At 39.0% G+C, this 20,573-nt stretch overlaps 1 protein-coding gene across 2 annotated transcripts in view; it reads right to left on the bottom strand.

Moving 5' to 3' along the window:
- mei1 (meiotic double-stranded break formation protein 1) overlaps positions 1-20,573 on the bottom strand; it is a 58,583-nt gene that overhangs the window by 879 nt on the left and 37,131 nt on the right. For both annotated transcript variants that reach the window (XM_007560238.2, XM_007560240.2), the window contains 9 exons: positions 17,366-17,482; positions 16,288-16,398; positions 11,395-11,567; positions 10,993-11,077; positions 8,963-9,147; positions 5,576-5,657; positions 5,238-5,344; positions 3,841-3,972; positions 529-641 (listed from right to left, as the gene is read on the bottom strand). In XM_007560238.2, the coding sequence (XP_007560300.1) occupies positions 529-641; positions 3,841-3,972; positions 5,238-5,344; positions 5,576-5,657; positions 8,963-9,147; positions 10,993-11,077; positions 11,395-11,567; positions 16,288-16,398; positions 17,366-17,482 (1,105 nt within the window). The remainder of the gene's footprint in view (positions 1-528; positions 642-3,840; positions 3,973-5,237; positions 5,345-5,575; positions 5,658-8,962; positions 9,148-10,992; positions 11,078-11,394; positions 11,568-16,287; positions 16,399-17,365; positions 17,483-20,573) is intronic.

Raw genomic sequence — 20,573 nt, 5'->3', positions numbered from 1 at the left:
AAAGCTGCTGTCCTTCAGATTTTAGATGAATTTCTCTTCCAACACCTGAATCAAATGAATGGCTCGTTACAAGACGTTTCGAATCTGTATAATACGAGTTTTACTTTCTGAAAATATTGACGTTTTTCATGACATTCTCATTTTTTGAGCTGTAGCTGTCTCAAAATAATAGTCAAAAATAAATAAATAAACATCCTACCTGTGATTGTATGTGTTAGAAAAAGTGCTGGACGACATGATTATGATCAAAAATTCAACAAACATTAAAGAAACTTCTAGAAAAATCAACTAAATGGAAATGTTTAGACATAAACTGCAGTATAACTGGTATTTATGCTTTTAATTCAACTCAAAAATACTTTATTGATCCCAAAGGGAAATGAAATGTTGTAACTCATATTTTACAGAAATAATCAGGGTCTCGTCTAGGAGTTTTGCAGGTTGTGTGTAAGGAAGCGTTTACCACCAACTGGATTATCTGACTGTGTTTGATGTGAACGAGTTCGATTCACTTCAGGCTATGGATACAAAACGCTGGACACGCTGCAGCTCTCAGCAGATGTCTGTGGTCCGAGCGACTCCAGCAGTTTTCTGACTCTCAGCTTGTGATCCTCCGCAGGAAGTGGAACGCTGCTCTGGACCTAAAAGAACGATAAGATCTTAAGTTTGGAGCCAAGTGAGACCAGCGACTTTAAGAGATCCTCTTTAACTCGGAGGAAAGTTGAACTGAGCTCAGAGGGGGACAACGACACAGCCGGAGCTACAATGGTCAGAGCATGGTAATGTGCTAGAATGGCCCAGTCAAAGTTCACTTGAAAATTGATTCTTTCATATTTTTGTACTTCAAAATGACCACATGTTCTTTTCTTTCACTATTGTCCACTACTTGGTGTGGGTTTGTTGCTGTAACCTGACATGATGTGGAAATGTTTGTCTTCAAATCAGACAAAATTGGTGTCAAATGTTTGTGCATCAACATTTTTGTTTGTGCCGCTATAATTTTAAAGATATTAAGAAATGTTTCCAGAGGTCATGAAAGGTCAACCAGCCCCCCCACCCCCACCTTCTTCAAATCAGATAAAATTGGTGTCAATCAACTCGACTACATTTGTGCAGCAAAAATTTTTGTTTGTGCTGCTTTGGCTTTGAAGATATTAATGAAAGTTTAAAGTCAAAAAGTCGACCAGCTCTACACTTTTACAAAATCAAAATTACCTTTAAACATTTAGTAATACTTTCAAAGCCAAAGCAGCACAAACAATTTTTTTGCAGCACAAACCGGCACAAAAGTAGTCGAGTTGATTGACACCAAATTATTAGATGTGAAGAACGTAGGGGGCGCTGGTTGACCTTTCATGACCTGTAGAAGCATTTCTTAATGTCTTTAAAATGATAGCGGCACAAACAGAAAAATTTGCAGCACAAACATTTGACACAAATTTTGTCTGATTTGAGGAAGGTGATGGGCCAACTTCTCTCAGGTTCTCTACCTCCCAACATGGAGCTGATTTAACAAACTGCTTTGTTAAATCAGCTCCATTGTGTTTTTGTACTAGTTGGTGAAATCAGAACTGAGGCTTTTGAACATCACTTGGAATAACAGACCGCCTTCCCATAGCGTCTGCTCTCATTAAATATTGAACCTTTCATAAAACAAAAACTGATTACATAAAAATCACTGAAACACTCCTTATATAACGGCTCTTTTTGTCCGACTCTAAAAGACGGTGATTAGATGAAAAACGATTTTTTAAAACACGTTCTGGGTTTTTAATCTGGTCAGATGTTCAAAAGCAAGGAAGAAAAAGAAAGGAAGGTTAAAGCTGCATCATATCATTTTGAATGTGAAACAGATGGAGGAAGAAAAAGCAAGGATGTGACAAAAATCACCAAATGTATCCAACAAATGAGACAAATAGAGATTTGAGTGAAAATCTTTCAAGTGCCATCACTTTGATGAAGCCAAAGACGAGGCGTTTGACCAGTCAAAGTGGCCCATTAGTTATACAGAAACACACACCAACTACGAGGTCCTGTAGTCTTCCAGTGAAGACTGGTAAACAACCCAGAGTTAAACTGGTAAATGTCCTGAAAGCACGCAGACACACAGGTGACTGATATGCCATCATTTGGTTCCACATCCATCATTAGTGAACACGTTGTACCGTGAAGCTTAATGTGCATCAGTTTTAACTACGGCAGCGGAAAACATAAAACAAGCTGTGAGGGAAGAATCTGATCAATCCGAGCTTTTGGAAACACACACCTTTATTTAAAGGAACAGTACGCAAAGGCGCAGACAGACTGACGCATTTGCATGCAGTCACATAGTTCAGGATTCACAGGGGCACTGGGAGTTGCTCCAGTGAATGTGCCATCATGCCGTCATTCTGTCACTCTTGTACTCGGAGCTCTTTACTGAATACCAAATGCAGTTCTGGTCATTTCTGATTCAGACTCAATCTATTCGACCTGACGCCGCTGTAAAGCTGACGAGGATGACAACGAGGATGCTGTTTAGGCGGCACGTTTTTAGCGAGGATGATCTGAGTGACGTTCGTGTCAGAACTGGGATCACAACAGAGCAGAGAAACTCTAATAACAGAGGAAAATGACACAGTTAAAATGTTTGTGTCTACCAAAAATGAGAGATTCTCTGATACGATGCTAATATCTGTATCGGTACCGATAGTGAAAAAAATTCAGTTTAATTCCATGCTCTGTGCTCTCAGCGAAGTCAGGCTTTATTGTTTATTTTACATTATATCTAGATATCCTAATTGCTCTTTCTGAACCGTTTAAAAGAAGGGTTGTTGCAGTTTATTTTTTACATGTTTGACCAAGTTAGTCAACCTGTTGTCTGAGTTTCTTTATTATTTATTTGACATTGGCTGTTATACTCCTATCTGAACTGACTGAACAAATCAAAGTTGTGTTGTTTTTACACGTTTGACCAAACTTATGAAGCTAATGGTGCAGAGTTATCATATAAATTTGTACAACCAACCAGCACATTCACGTCTGTATTTTATTATTATTTTTTTAAAAAAAAGAAACGTTTTAAGTCATTCCAGCTCTATTTTTCTATTTCGGAGCTCATAAATCTACATCAGTATCATAAGTTGAAAAAGTGGATTGGTGCATCCCTAATTTATTTACATTTATCCAGATTGAAATCATAAAGTGTGAGGCATTTATGTCAACTAAAGATGCACTGAAAAAATTAGCTAGTGACCAGAATAATGTACTTCTTGTGCATCTTCTTTTGCTTGCAGTGAACTGTGCACAAAGACCCAAACAAAGCCTCTGATTGATTTCATACAGGAAGAAAAAGAAAAATGTAATTTATTCCTTTGCAAATGTGCTCATTTTCCAGTTTAATGGCACACATCTCTATGGCAATACGGATGCCTGCTGTGGACATAAACCGCATCATTATTTTTAATAAATGTAATCATACTTCAGAAGACTCTTTTCAACATCATTTGGTTTTTTTGACATGTTTGTATCGTTATTGACAGAGTTATTCCAAAAAGCTGATTGCCTGCGACACGCTGCTCAGGTAATTACCGCCCCATTGTGATAACTCAGTTTTGCAATTAGATTGCACAAACATTAACCCGGAATCACTGCCCTCAGATTAGTTTTGATCTTTCCATAAATCTGCACTCATAAATTATACGTGAAACACCCTGAGGCAATAAATTGCATATTTCTGCTGGCCGACGACGTGTTGCTGCTTCGAGGGGAACGTTCCGCGCCGAGGAAACGGCGGTCTATGAAGGTTCCACCTGTTTGGATCCTGTCAGAACCCTCACAATGTTTGTGCACACGGCTCACCTGTGCAAGAAGCGACCTTAGTGCCCGTGCTGCCTCGTGGTTGAGCTCCTTTATCCCACTCCTCTCCACAGTATCAATCACATGGAGCAGGTCCGGCTCCCACAGGACCGCTGTGCTGCCGTACTGCAACAACTGCAAACAAGGCACACAATCAGAAAACCCCTCAGAAAAATAGAAATGCACAACTCTTCCGTACGCACAGCGAGAGAATGAGGGATTGAAACAAATAGACAATCATATGTTAGTTAATATTTCAGTGAATGTACATTAGGGTGGGATTTAAAAGTAGTGGTTATCTTGTCTTGCAAATATTACAATAGAAAGTGGATTAAATGAGGCTCTTGTTCCTTTTGCTACAGCACAAAGTCCTTTGAAACTGGTCATGGTTCCATGCAGCAGACTGAATGTGACACTAATTAACACCATAAGGATTAAAGGACCTAAACAATCCTGATAGCTGCCATTTTTGCACCGTGTTGCAAACTATTTATTCAAGATGGTAACCATAAAAACGGTGAGTTATCTTAGCTACTAAGCCTGTTGGGTCCGAAAGCATGTGTTACACCAAGCAGTAAAAATAGCCTTTTCTTTTGTTGCATAAGCCATTTTGAGTCTATTCTGTAAGATTAGCTTATATCACTCATGTTAACTTGAATGACAAATATGGACTTCTTCTTTTGCACTTTGATCACTCCTCAGTTCATGATTTTATTTGTGTTATCCCTCCTGCGGTGGAAGGGTAACGCTCAGAAGGAACAAGCTAAATGTCACGGTCAGACGGTGTCAAAGTGGGGAATTGTCCCATCAGACCGTCAGTTCCCGAAACCACACTCAAAAAAACCTTGTAAAAGTGGGACAGTGCACAGACTAAAAAAACTTCTGGGGTCCAAGTGATCCTGTCTCTTAAGTCCACGGAAGGGATACGCATGCTATTTCAAGAAAGTACTTGAAAATGTTATTTGTACTTTAAATATGCTAAAAACATGTCATGGCAAAAATAAGGCTTAAAAAAAATCTGCAACACTGGCTGCAGCTTTTTGAAAAATGTGCTGCAAAATCAGTAATTTTAGGCCGCTATAATCACCAAAAGACTTTGCAGCGTCCTGATGAGACTGCAAAGCGAACAATTAAGGTGATACTTTATTTGACCAAATCAATTAAATCATGACAGAAATCCCAGATGCGTTGGTTAGTTTCAGGACTAGAGATATCTAGTAGTTCCAGCTATTCCTTCCCAGCAATATCTGAATGAAACATTCAAGACTTTTTCTGCAGTTCTCTTGCATTAACCTACATAACACAATATTCACCCTTTACCCTGGTTATGTAAACACGTTTATATTACGATACACATTAAATTTTCATGCTCAGAGAAGCGTTTGTGGGAAATAACTTACAAGTGTGATGAGTCTGAGAAGAGCGGGGTGCAGAAGGCATTTCTCTCCCGAGCTGAAATTGCAGTAGAGGAGGAACTGAGACCAAGGCTGACACACTGCCTGCTTGGCTAATTAAAACAAGAGACAAACCAAAAGAAAAGAAGAGGAAAATGAAAATTCACAGTCCAAACACAGAAAACTAAAAGCCTAAAACATCAAAGATTGTAAAACGTGGTTTGTGCTGCAGTGTTAACAGAAATAAAATATATATACATTGATTTGAATAGTAGAACTTGAGGGCTGCATGACATGAGTTCAATGCAATGACTTATTAATGAACTATTTCAGCTGTTTTGTACCTAAATCAGGATTCTTTCTTTTAAGGAAGCCCAGGAGGGAGTTCAGACAGTTGACCGACGTTCTCAGCAGCAACTCGTGTTTCTGAGAAGGAAAACATCCACACGACCGTTAGAGAAACCAACAATACAGAACTGGAGAGCTGAAATTATTACTTTTCTCCTGAGAAAACGCATGTGAAATATCAGCAGCTCATGTTTACTAAAAACGCTCGAGAACAAGCCACTTCAAGTTGTTACATTGTTCGATGTGTTTTTTGGGGATTTTATGTGATTGATGGTTCGATATCGAGGCAACTGTGAAGTGGAAAGAAAATGATGCAAATTATCAAAACATCTGAGATAATCTGTGAATTCTTTCAGTTTTTCTGTGTCCATACTTTAAAGAACAAGCCTTTGTTACAAATCTTTTGTGCTAAGACGTAAAGACGTTTCTTTCCTAAACCTCAGTCAAATGGGTTGGAGAGCATCTATGAACATTGAATTTCAATGTCTAATTTCAAGGTGTGGACTTTGACTGTGCCATTCCATCACATGAATATCCATTTATCTAAGCCGCTTCTTTTTCTGGTTAATCAATTAAAATCCAGATGAAATATACTGAAGTTTGTGCCTGAATTGTGATACACTACTAAAAAAAAGGTACAAGCTATTTCTAGCTATTACAAGCTATTCAATGTGGAAACAAATAGACTCAAAAATCTTTAAGGAACCCAACAAAAATATTTTTGTTTCCACAGTTCTTTAAGAAGACGACAGAGGTGAGGAATGGCCGCACTCAGCACCACTTCTTAATCACAGGACCGGTCTGGACTGATGAAAGGATCCTTCTACACAGAAGGAAACGCATAAGGGAGTCGGGAGCGCTCCGTCACTACGCTCGTATGTCATCTTGACAACAGTAAGAAAGTGAGGCGACAGTGACAAATTGCAAGCTGCGACGGCCTGATGCGTCTTCAGCAGTTACATTTGTCATTAGATTGCTGTGATAAGCTGTCTGGTGGATGCAGAAAGGTGCGAGTTGTTCAATCTCTCTGGTGTAAAAACTCAATCGGCAGATTTTTAACAAATAGCTCAGACGGCCTTGTGTATTTAAACAGTCGTATCCTGGAAAACACAAATGTTTACTGGACAAAACAGTAGAGAGGATTTTATTTTATCCTTCAAGCAGGAAAAGCAGGGTACGCTCTTGCAAATTTTGAAAAAATACAATCATTTTGTTGAAGAAATAATAATAATAATGTGAACTCACTTGGGAGAAAATAAAGCAACAGATGCAGAGGGAGAAACAAAAAACGCAGACACATGCCCGCAGATGGACAGAGATGCATTCAGACACAGAAAGGACAACAAGATGACACGGGTGACAGTGACTGAGCAAGGTTTTAATAATGCATGCTTCTCCCACAGTACAGAAGCTGACAGGGAGCGCTGCATGGTGTCCAAAATTACAGAAGTAGGCCAGGAAGATGTATAAAACAACAGTGGAGTTATAACCTAAGCTACAGGCAGAGAGGGAGAGAGACAGGAGTCAACGGGACGGGCAGAAGGAGGCGAGAGAATCGGTGAAGGGACTGGAGCAAATCCTTCAGCCAGATGAGGATGCAAACATGAACGGAGGGAGAAGAGAGGAGCTGTGGCGCTTCCCTTCTGCAGCTGAACCAAAGAACCAAGAGTAGAGAGAGCAAAATAGCAGAGGAGTGGTTTGGGAACTGTTACTCATATCAGCTGCAGAGCAGCAGACCACAGAGCACTGAACCATCGCGCTAACGCTTTTATTTATTTTTTTACACAAAGGGGAGATAAGGAGCCAAAGGTTGGTGCGCTGCAGCACAGACACAGTATTACAAGACACATACAGGCCTTGCAATAGTATTTGTAGTGCTTAAAAATCTAAAAACTGTGATGTGCATTTATAGCTTCTATTGTCTTTGCATTTCTAGAGAGACACACAGTCTTCTCTTCAAAACAGCTGTGCAGTTTCTGTGAACAAATCTCATCACCAATTCAGAAATAAGAAATAATTTAAATTTCTGCTCATCTTTTTAAAAACATAAGCAGGGTTTCCCACAGAAAGCTTGCTAAGCCTGGCGGTAGGAGTGTAGGGCTGTCATCCTGTGGCCCACCATGTTTTTGAGTTAAATGTTTGTTTTTTTAAAGTTGACAGGAAATTTGAAAATATGACTAGGTAATTATGTTTTATTGGAAGATATTCTTAGCAATACCTAAACTCCAACTGTAAAGTCTTAAAAATGGCAAACACAAAAACACTTGTTTCAGACGTTTCATTAGTGTCCAAAATTTGTTGGTTCTTTATCCATGACTTGACTTCATTTGCTGAAGTTCTCAGCATGGAGACCAGTAAAGATCAGCAGGAACTGGTGCTTAAAAAGAAAACCTACAACAATTAAACAAACAACTCTTAGCCTGGTGGGGTTAGTTAGTTAGCTGTTTGTTTGGTGGTAACCTGTGGAATTAGATAATTAGATATTTTTTTGAACATAAACTTTAGTATATAAACCACAACATGCCAGACTGTAATAATTGTAATAACAATTTGTGGGGTTCTCCAAGGCTGTGTGTTTATCCCATTTTTATTTATTTTTTCATTTTATGATCTGTTCAATTGGTTGAATATATATAAATCTTTTAACATCATATCATCTCCTGTCTCTTTGATTTAAGCTGCACTGTTACTTCAAAAAACCGTGAAATCTTCAAACTAAATTGCTTGAATGGAAAAATTAATTACAAACTTGTTACAAAATAACTCCTTTGAACTGAACCTTTAAAAAAAACAAACTTGAAAAATAATCTTTTTCCAACCAATCAACGTCTCTTAAAACAACTTGTTCAAAACGGTTTGGATTTTAGAAACATTTCTAAACAATGGAGACGGTTATTGATGCTTGTATTTCCTCTTGTCTAAACTACAGTAACACATTTATCACATGGAGCAAATTCAACGTGTCCTAAACTATTAACAGGATCATTATTGGCACCATTTAATTTGCCCTTTGTCTTTTTATTAATGTTTTAATTTAATCATGTTTTCTGTGAAGCACTTCAGGATCCTAATCTATGAAAGGTGCAAAATAAATAAACTTAGAATGTGCTCAAACGTTGATATGCAAAGTCAGACACTTTCAATTTCAATGACCAACTTTCACTGTTTGATATTCATGCAGCCCAGGCTGACTCTGCATTGCAATGAAGATATATTGTACAGCTCTGTACTAGGAAACCGCAGGTCATATTTAGTGTCGGCATGAACAATTTGCATATAGAATTTGAATTACAGCATAATAACAGCATTCAAGCACTCTTTTTGCGACTGTGATATTGCCGACATGAATATTGCAGAACGTGATTCCACATGTGGTGCAGCACCTGCATAAGAAGACCGCTGAGAGTGATTAGGAGGCACTGGGCCCCCGTCGAGCCAAGTGGGTACAGCGCTCCATCTTCAGGCGCCAGAGGCCGGGGCCCGACTAGTCCGGGCCCGGTGCTCAGACACACCACTGGTGACGCCAGGTCAGCGTCAAGCAAAGCCTGCAGCATCCGAAGGTAGCTGACTAGAGAGGAAAATGAGAAAGAGGTAAGATAAAAAATAAAAAAGGTGCATTTCAGTAAATTATTTCAGCAGTTTAATTTAGAAAGTGAGACTCATACATTGTTAATAGATTAATGGATATGGCTTACAGCGGATGAAAAGTATCTATGTACTGTTCAGTGTTTGCACTTGGCTGGGGCTCCTTTTGCATGAATTACTGCATCTATTCTAATACAGTCTCTGTTTTAGAAGTGGCTAAACATGTTTGGAGGCCACATTCTGGATGAATGTCTGTGTGACGACTCATGAAGTTCTGACTTGAGCCGCTGTCCACACCTTATGAACCTCCTCGATAATCGTATTGTTTATCATTTATTGTGAAAACCGTCTAATGATAGAAATTTTGATTAATTGCTGCAAGATTAAATTTCACCTAATGATGTTACATTAAAAAAAAAAAAAAACTGACAGAATTGTCAGAAATGTTATTTTTACCATTTCCTTTACTGTTTTTTCCAGAAGATCTGATGAATAAACTGGTGAACAAAGACAAGACGGACATGGAAAGAAAACAGCAAACACAAGATGTAAAAGCTCAGAGTGGTACATGACTGACTGGATGATTGGAAAAACCTAACAGCAGCAGAAACTGAGGCAGAGTGGAAACAAGTAAAGGCAAACCAGAGCAATTTTTGAACCAATACGTGTCAGAGAGCTCAGGCAACGAGTTGAACATGTCTGAGTGCAGAGAGAGAGAGAGAGAGAGAGAAGGTCTAAGGAACAATAACCAAGCCCAAAAACTGCGACTAAAAGAGAAGAATCCAAACTAAAAGGGGCCAACCATCTGAAACACACTGACGCCATGAACACCCAGATCTAATCGCCCTGAGGAACAAGCCCTAATTAGTGCGCACAAAAGAGGAAACTAAGACAGAGATGAAAAAAAAAAGCAGTGCTGGAACGGCAAACATTGGGGAGCTAAAAACTGAGACAGTGAGATGGAGAGGAGCGAGCGGAGAGGGAGGGAAAGAGAGATCGGTGCGCAGAAGGAGGGAGCCAATAAATCACAGTGACCCTGACAGGCTACTTATTCAGCTGACAGACAGAGACACAGGAGCAGCAGGGATGATCCGTCTACGAGCGCCACAGTGGTTTGTGGGACATTTAATATGATGAGTGAGCGTGAAACGCAAGCATGGGGTTAGGAGACTCCACTAAAGATGAAGCTCTGACAGGAAGTTTGCAGAACTTTATGCAAACTGGAGGTAAGAGAGTCGGATTAGCATCCTGTGATTCACGCAGCATGTAAAAATGTTTCATACTCTGGGAGAACTTGTGTTAACCAGACTGCGTGGGAAAACACTAAAGTGTGTGTCATTAGCTGTGTCTCCATTAGAGATGTGCACAAAACATTCCTGACATTCTGCGAATGTTGAAAAAAAAAAAACTACAATATTTTCATTTATAAAGAGATGAAATTAAAATCACATGGGAATACGGTTGTTCATGTGAAAAGCTCTGAAAAAAAACCAGCATGTTGCTGCTGTATGCAAACTGGTGTGATGAGGGAAAAAAACAAGTTTCCGTTGCACCAATTTTGATGCAGTTGGAAAAAGTACATCATCGTAGCATATTTTGTTTTTTTATTAAATCGAAAAACATGATTTTTTTCAAAATTGGCTCGTCTTGATTTAGTGAATTTATTTCTGTAATTCTGGTGAGTGGCAGGTTGCAGACATGAACAGAGACAAAAAACAAAACCACGAGTCAATCAAAAATTAATCAATTCTCCAAAAAAATCACACTTAGATAAACCTTTTCTTTCCTGAAAGAACTAGTCTTAAAACATTAAAAACATTGTCGTTACCCAGCAAGAGATTGTCTGTGTTTCGTTTTTGGCAAAACAGTCGGTGCACGGCTGTGTCCAGACTCCAAATGATGCTCTTATGAACCTTACAAAAGAGATAAACATGAGAGAGAGGAAAGAGGAAAAAAAATGTAAGTGCGAGGCAATCAGAGTTAAGGATTAAGGTTAAAATCGTCGTATTCAAGAATCTATTACACCTCCATTGTGAGCAGAATAAAGCAGAGCAGATTTGCACTGTGATACATATCAAATGAATGCAATTGTTCCCTATTCCACAGCCACAGTCGGCTCTTTTAGTCACGTTTGCCGAGTGTTGTGTGTCTCGCCCTTGACTGTTTCTGTTTTTGTGTGAAGTTCAGGCCTGGAGTTGTGATAAGAGCTGAGACAAGCGGCGGTGTGTACCTGAGTGGAGTGAACGCGCTGCAAGGTAATGAGGGAGGAGAGGAGAAGATGGCTGCAGCACAGCAGAGCCAAAGGAGGACAGGAGGGCGGAGGGGGGGACGGAGTGGAGGAGGAAGAGACGACTGTCTGCAGCTGGTCCATCAGCCCACGGTTGGAGAGCAACACGGAGACCGCTGCAAAGAAGACCATTCATGGGATTTGTCATTTTATGCTTTGCAATTGCACACAGAGGTCATGTTAACTGAATATTTTTCAGTTTGTGGCCTTTTGCACCGATGGAAAAGGAAAAACATCACAAATCATTCTTTAATTTTCCCCAAAGTAGAGCAATTGGGATTTTGCGGTAAGACATTTAATCCCCAAGAACGTGAATAACCATCAAGCCACCAGTTTGGCCGTCTGGGCACCAGAGTTATAAGTGGAGACTTTAGTGCAATCTTTTGATTTCATCGCTCGCTTGACAAATTCTACGGCACCAATTTCACACAACCCAGACCAGCAGGGCCTCTTTCTGAAAGCGAATCTAAAAGCATAATCACGGCTCCTTCATATCTTTCCAAGCTCAAACGTAGTTCTCGATCATTTTTAGCCATTTTTTACAGAGTAAACACAAAACTTCACTTTCGATTTACTGCAGATATTCCTACAGTGTAACCTCGGTCTAATTTCAATCTACAAGACAGCATTAAGATTTCAATCTACCAACGGTGGGAAAAGGTGATGAATTTTCTTCGGCTCCAGGCGATACAGTGATCCTTTCTGATCTCAGCCACACATGGTTGTGAGGGGAGAGTTATGTAATGCAAAAATAAAAAATAAGAAATACAGCTCTGAGTACAGTGAAGAATCATTTTTTGTCTATCAGCAGATTGATTTTTTTTTTCACCTGCTGTATAAAATGTGACCATTCCAAGATGAGAAAAGAAAAACCTGGAATGAAATTAATGCAAGTCTGAAAGGAAAGTTGTGCCTTTGAAGGCTGATCTTGACAACCTTTGTTACATTTTATCCGATTGGCTGATTCTAACATGAAACCAATCATATCTAAATCCGCAAAGGTCTAAAAATCACCTACTGTTTCCATCGGTTCACGTCTGCATGCATGTGATCAACCAGAGTCACCCGACTGCTGTCATTGTGTTGTGAGATCAATGATTCAAGGTGTAGTATGAACTGTCCTGGTGTGTTGTTGAAGTGGACCCAAATGCAGCAGGCAACAGATGAAGTATAGTTGAGAATATTTAATAAAACAAAAACCAGAAACCAAGTTACAAAAAGGAACGTCCAGGGAAGCACAAAAAATACAAATAAAAATCAGAGACGAGGAGATCACAGAGGACCATGAGGAGAGGTGAAGTAAAGAAAGAAACGAGGTGAACAGGCAAGTAGTGACCGACAAAGAAGAGCTTAAATACAGGTAATGTTGTGAGCTTGACAAAAGACCTAGACTGATGAGCTAATTAATTGCAGGTGTGAGCAGCAGGAGCAGGAGCCAGGCTGAGGAGGGGGAAAGAGAAAGTGACACAGGAGAGCGAGGGAGAGAATACAGGGAAATGGGGATTAATTTTAACACTAAAGAATAATTAGACTAAAGAAACATGATAAAATAAAATAACTAGAAACAAGGACCATAACTAGAATCACTAAGGAAGAACAGGAGTGGAAAACAGGACAAGCTAAACAGAAAAACTAAGGGACACCATTAAAGACAAAAATCCAAAACCAAACCAACCCAGATCCCAACGATAAAACCTGATATTGCACCAGTCCAGCTCAGAATCGGCAGGTCAGACTTTTTAAAGATTATGATTGGCCAAAAAAACTGCAATCTGTTAACCACTACTACATAGATCTCAATAATAGGACAAAATTTGAAAAACTAAAATGCTTAAATGGTTTAAAAACAAAACAGTAGCAATTTGTACAATTACTGCTAAAAGAAAACACACTGATTGATGTAATAATAGCATTGTTTTCTGTAGGGATGCATGATATGCGAGTTTTGATATCCGATATGCTGATATACTAAAACTCAGTTGGCCAATAACTGATACCAATACCGATATTTATCCAGAGCTTGTAAAATGGACTGCTGGTGAGGTTTTTACCTGCTCTCTCACTTTTCCTTTTGGCCACCATGAACTCATCGCAACGCTCAGAATGGTGATTCTAGAGGTGGTTAATTAGGTTTGAAGTGTTGGAGGACATTGTTGTTGCTCCTCCTCACATCAGTGATGCTGGGCAGCCATTGCAAAAAGCAGTTCTGCTGTCAGCTTCCGACTCTTTAAAAAAACTTCCACACTGCTGACACTGAGGCGCGCGTGACGCCATGATGTTGTGCTGCAGACCTCATTGTCACTGGTTTGTCATATAAAAACAACACCATTTATACTGGTTATTTTGACGAAATGGCTGATATTAAATTAAACTTTACATCTAACATCGGTCGATACTGATAATATTGTGCATCCCTAGTTATCTGAACTATTTTCTCATTGTTATTTTGATGCCACTTTACAGTGAACCATTTTATAGTCCTGTTCTTTATAAAATTGTAGAAGGCTAGTTGAGCTAAGTGTAATTTCAAATAATTTCAAAATAGTTTTACGTTAACGGAGAGAGAGAGCAGTTTCTCTAAAATAAAACAAGTTACTCCTGCTGTTTTTCTGGGATCTCATCAATAGGACTTTGAATCCTTGGAAAGTTATGATGGCAGCTGTTTTTACATCACCTAAGCTTATCAAAAATGATGCTGTAATCATATAAATCATGGCCCAGCAGTAAAGTGGTCATTGTACGGGTTAGCCTCGTCCTGGCAGAAGATTTCCATTTCACATACAGGAACCTGGTAGGATCCCTGCACCATCGGCTCAAACACTCACTGGCCTCAGGCTGAAACGACTGAACTCACCACACATGAAGAAGCAGCAGCAGAGAGAGAAAACAGACTGGCTGCAGCAGCAGAAGCACCAATACAGAAAAATAGTACTGGCGTAATAAGACTTTCCCTCCCATCTGGATCCCTGCTCTCTTGCTACCAAGCGCCACCTTATTAACCACAATGCAGCTCATTGCTGACCTCTGCTGAGCTTTTTCTCCTCCATGGGGTCTTGAGCAGGGAAATTCAACTTGTGTAACCAATCACATCAGATGGTGTGTGTGTGTGTGTAATTTTGTTCACATATTTGTTTTGTCTTTGATTTCAGGGAAGACATTTTTAATTTGGGTTGTTTGGATTCCTGTTGCAAACAAAGTTAAACTGCAAATCAAATGAAAACAAAAAAGTATTCAGAGCTGATGCACTAATTACTTTTTGTCTGACTGAGTTTTGGCAAATTGCTAACAAAATGTCTTTGTTCCATAATCATCATGCAGCGATTGATGATCATCCAAAAAGCTTGTTTTGACTAATTTGATGTTTATTTCTGCTGGACCATTTTTTGTCAGAAAGGGTTAGGATTTATAATATTCAGCATCAAAAAAACAAACAAAACAAAAACAACCCAAATTTTTATTTTTGTTGAATAATGCATGAGCCGCTTCAAATTGTGGTATGTAAATTTTCAGTTTATCTGTTTTTGGGAGATATGCCACATTTTTATTTATTCATTTTAATTTAAACAGGAGCTTTTTTCAGTTCCTGTGAAATGCTGGAAATTAATCAACATGATTCTGTGTGAGCAAGTAAATTTATTCTCGCTGTTCAAGACAAGCAGAGGCAGGCAGGTTTTGGTGCAATTTTATAAACATCACTCTGGATAACTAGCAAAAAAGATTAAAATAAAAAAAGTCAGTATCAGAGTTAGGGAAAAAAAACATTTTCACCATTTAGTCTTTCGTAACATTTGTGTCTAATGCAGGCATGTAATGCAGTAAGAATTTATCAATCATATGGCAACAAATTTGATAAATTAAATAATAAATTAAACATTTCTGTATATTTTGTCATTTTGTTATTGATCTTATGTAATGTTCTTGTTCTCTGGAAGCTATAGTCATCAAAATTACAAGAAATAACGTATTTAATGTTTAATGAATCTATATGATAAATAAGATCTGAAATGAGTGAAGACAAATTTTGAAATTTTTCCCATTTTTTGAGGTGTAATAAAGAAATGATGAAACCCTATCGCAGAGGACAGATGACAGAGGAATTACTACGTACTATGCATTCATGGTCTACACCTGTAATATATTCAGTGACATTTGTTTAATTCAGCATGAAAAGTTTCATAAGGTAAAAAGGTGGAAATGTGTTCTGGGTTTTAAACTATAACTGGGTTTTACTATCAAACAGCAGAAACTGGCCAGAAGCAACTTTTTTGTTGCTTAGAAGAGAAAAAATATTGAATTTTATTTTTCCTGCAGCTCGTTATCTGTGGTCTTTGTTTGCTGCAAGCCCAAAACAGAAAAACAGCGAGACTTTTTACTTATTTTTCCATTTATCACAGGTCAACGCTTCAATTGCAACATTTACTAACATTGCTATCACTTTTATATCCCGTAACAACCCATTGAATCAGCTAAGAAGATTAAAATGAATGTCAGCGCAACAATCCTTCCACGTTTAAGGACAGAAAGTCTTTTTTCCCCACATTCCCATCGAGGATTCATGACAGTGTGAATCCCCAACCAGTTTAATGCCATAATTTATCTACTCTAGTTTTTTTCTCTTGCTGCCATTTCGTGTTTGGAGCTCTAATTACTAACCTTGTTAGACGCCACCAGTACCGAATGTGAATGTTTGTAATTCCTTCCTCAGTCTTAACATTTTGATCAGGAGTAAAAAAAACAAAAAACAGGCAGCGCTTATAAACGATGCGACGTCAAGAGAAACAGGAACAGAAATAAATGGGAGCTCAGTCAAACAGGCAGAGCTAAAAGGCGCCTCACCTCGGTCACTGCTGTGTGCCGGGGACAGACGCAGGCAGCACTGCAAGAAGTTGAAGGCAGGCAGCAGGCTCTCTGTGTCGGTAGGCTTCAGCATCCCAGCTACGCTACTCACTGACACACACACACACACACACACACACATCAACAATGCCTGAGTAGGTGAAATTACTCAAAATTAATTAAGTTCTTTTAGGTTGAGTAACTTCATGAGTGTGCTAATCCTCTGTAACAAAATCTACAATTTTAAAAGTAACCATGTTTGTTACACAAAAACAACAATCATCAATAAAACAATGAAACACACCGTGTGTAACATGGTTTCTGGCAAAGAGGGCCGTGTCGGCACCAGTGTTTAAAAACCGACTTTACCCCTTTGGTCACATTTTGTCGTGCGACAACCACAAACTTTTTTCCGCATGTACTTTTCCCCCCGATGGTTTTCTCCAGACAATGAGTCGATCTCGAGAAAACAAACATTTGCTTTCTTGAGGTTATGAGATGATTCGAGTGAGTTAAACTCACCGATCATCCGCCTCGAGAAAACCGTCGGGGAAATTAACTCGTTCACAAATTAATTGAAACCGACGAAACGAGTTGAACGAGAATTATACACAGAGAACGTAACTTTAAATTTTGCATTCAGACGGAGATGCGTTTGTACTCAAAGTGGGGTTCTCACAGTACTGAAAATTAACATCGACGTGATAATTATCAACGTTTTTGTAACCGTGGCAACCTTCTCTGAAAGCAAAGGTTTTATTCCAGCAAAGTACAGAAAAATCCAACCAATTCCATAAAATCCTAATAAATTACTATAAAAATTGTGATTATGACACAGCAAAATGTGAGAAAGTAAAAGAAGAACATTATAAGCTTTACTTGTTGATGTACTATACACTTATGCTTCCATAATCTATAGGAATAAACTAGTTTAGCGTCTCTTCTGCTGCATCTCTGACAACGTTCATCTGAAACCCAACATGTTTTGCTGTGCTTTCGTGAAGCAGGGAGTTAGATGACGCAGACAGGCCACGCAAACGTGACAGAGGGAGTGATTAACGCTACATTTCCATCTCACCGTGGTAGAGCAGCTTGAAACACACTCCCTCCATGTTACTGTAGATGGAGGGTGAAGGCGGGTCGCTGGCCTGCGTCAGACAGAGCAGCTTCAGCACCACGGGGAGCGAGCTGGCCGCTTGACAAAGACGGGGAGAAAACACAAAGCATGAAAATATCAAGAGATCGGTGTGCTGTGTGAGAAAGACAAGAGACCGGCGAAGCCTAAACACTTCCACTTCTCATCTGGAATTAGCATAAACTCATTATTTAGCCCAAGAAAAGGACGTTCTCAGAGCATTTGTCAAAGCCAAAAAACACAGAGTGTGGCTTTAAACTAGCATAGTTCAGTCTGGAGAAAACTCCTACATTCACGTCTGGATCTAATCATGTTTTGGTTTGCAGCCAAAGTGCTAGGCAGAAATCAAAGTAAATACTTTACATCCCAATCCAGGGAGGAAGAAGGAATCGAAGCAATGAGAAAACGAAGCGGTTACACAGAAAAGACCAGCAGTCGTGTTTTTTTTTTTGTTTTTTTCTTTTTTATTGCCTGAGTGCATTGCACTAAAATATCTCCCCTGGAGGTGCTGCCACACGGGAGCTAATATAGAGCGTGTATGAATGCAAATTACATTGAACTGTACTTGAACGTGTGCAAAGATAGCCATCTTTAATTCCCTGCAGACGCTAAACGAGCAGAGAGCAGTCGGAGGCGAACTGCGGCAACAGTTGCTGAAGCCCTGGCAGTTTCTGCCCTTCATCTGCTCTCATTAACCTGGTCAAACAGACGCTGCAGTGGAGCTGTCTCAGGGCGCTGCACGTATCTGTTAAACTTCCACACATGGAAATAAATTATCTTTTTTTTTGCTTGCATATTCATTAGCGTTTTGTCAGCGCCTCCTATGTGATCATTTCTTGCTTGAATTTCTAATTTACGCCTCGTTGAGATTCAAACCGCATCTCGTTATTTTGTTGTTCGCAACACAACTCGAGAAGATTCCTGCTCCAGCGACGCAGAGACGAGTTGTGGAGGCTCGCTGAAAATGTCAAGGAGGTGTGCGCTTAATTAGAGTTACCTTCGTTTGCCTCCACGAAGTTTGTTTTCTGTTTTTGGAGATCAATAATTCACAGAGAAAACAAACGGCCTCCGTCGGTAACGCGATGAAAACACGGTGGAGTCGACTCGTGTTAAACAGATCCGACCCGTAACCCGGTGTGAACCGCTGTGGTTTACCCAACGACGAGGTTATGCTGTTTAAACAGCGAATCTGAAGCTATTTTCCCCAAATAAACAATGTGCACAAAAATAAATAAAAATCTCTGGCCTGAAGGCAAACCAATACTAAAATTGAAGAAGCTAAATCAATATGGCAGTTCTATCTAGGTAAACAAGTGTGTTGCATCACACTGGCTTTGCTGTCAAAGGGGAATCGGTGCTACATAAATGAAATTGATGATCATCTGGTCCGACGTTAGTCAAGAAAGACTTCAGGAAAATGATTTAACGAATTTATTCATGTTTTCAGAAGAGACTTCTGCATTTTCCCCCCTTCTAACAGCAGAGGCTCGAATAAATCCGAAACAATTTAAATGTTGACTTTACACAATCTGGCCTCTTGGGCTTCTTTTTCCCCACAGCATTATTATTAATACTAAAAATATCAACGAGTGCCTCTGAGGAGCTCAATAACCTTCTTTCCATATTTACATACACTGTAAAGACACAATGTTTGTTATTTTACCGTGACATTAAATCAGATTAAATTTGAGATGACTGCAGCAGGTTTCATAAGTGCAAATAAGATTTATGATTCTAAGTTTTCATTAACTTTCAATATGTTACAAACTCTATTTAAAAACAGCCATAAACAGCTGATATTTTATATTTCAGTAAAGCATGTGGACTTAAAACCTTGAATTAATCTTAACTCTGTGTATATCTATTTTTAAATGTTTTCTAATGACCTATTTAAGAGAGAATACAGCATAAAAATACCTGAAAACACCTTAAGAAACATTGTATCCCATCTTAAAGCATAATTAGCCAGTATTTGTAAAGAAAACTGTAGCCAGGAAAAATTATCCCATAAACATAACTCAACGCAGCTTCTTCTTTTGAGACTTTCCTTTTAGATTTGAAAATAATTAAACTAAGTGCTTTCCATTAAGCTTTGCAAAAACACGCTGTGCCAAACTAACCTATTAAACCTTTGAGATTACTTTACAGCTCTGCTGCTGCCTCGGCAGCGCTCGGTTGCAAGTTGTCGTGTGTGTCGGTGTGTGTGTGTGTTTTTCTCTCCAGCAGCCGCCACTCTACTTTTCATTACACGACTGGCACAATGCTTAAAAACTGGAGTCCTAAAGTCGGTGATCAAGAGTCGATGTTTTAGTTTTTCCTCTGATTCAATCCAGTGATGGTTCGTTAGTGTTACTCTGCAGATTTGAAGTTGGACCATTTGAGTCAGCTGTGTTGGTTTTTATTGTCATTTCTGACCTCACAGACACCTTCCCAGTTTTTATTCACTCCTCCCTTATAAATATTTCAGAAAGTTTTCTAACCTGTGTGTCTTTGGTGTCACGTTTCTCTATGGCAACCCAAATGCTCTCACACCCACCTTTGTTTTCCGTCTTAAATGTGATGCTTTCCTACAAAGGTTGTGTTTTGTTGACCACATAATTGTGCAAATTCAATTGAATTACAAAAACAAATTTGCTTAATGGAAACATGGCAACTGGTGTTTATCGATAAAAAAAAGTTATGGCGCTGGGATGAAGTGTTTTTTTTGTTGCTGTGTGGAAATTAGTTTATTTTGTAAAACTGCAATAGAGACACTTTTATCGCATCGCACGAGTCACTTGATCAACGACTGGATGTTGCTACTGGAGGAAACAACAAAGAAGACGACAGGAAGTGGTAGGAGGAAGATGGTGCAGCATGTTTTTTTAATCGCTTCTCGGGTGAACAACGTATTTACGTGTGATTTTAAATATTGTTTGTTATCGGCCCACTTTTATTGATGGGACCAATAAATATACATGGGAAAAGAATGAACACTGATTTTAGTGGCATCATTTATATTTCTAGATAAAACTGCAGTATGATTACTCAGGTTTACTGCAGTGTGACAAAAGCCAATTCTAATCCTAATAGTTATGATGGTTTAATATGTCAAAAAATGAAGCGTATTCACAAAATTTACACTCCCCAATCAACCATTTTCATTACTGCA

This window comes from Poecilia formosa, unplaced genomic scaffold (genome assembly GCF_000485575.1).
Source record: "Poecilia formosa unplaced genomic scaffold, Poecilia_formosa-5.1.2 Scaffold114, whole genome shotgun sequence".
Taxonomy (NCBI): Eukaryota; Metazoa; Chordata; class Actinopteri; order Cyprinodontiformes; family Poeciliidae; genus Poecilia; species Poecilia formosa.
Note: the sequence above shows the minus strand (reverse complement) of the source record. Positions and strands in the feature narration are given on the sequence as shown.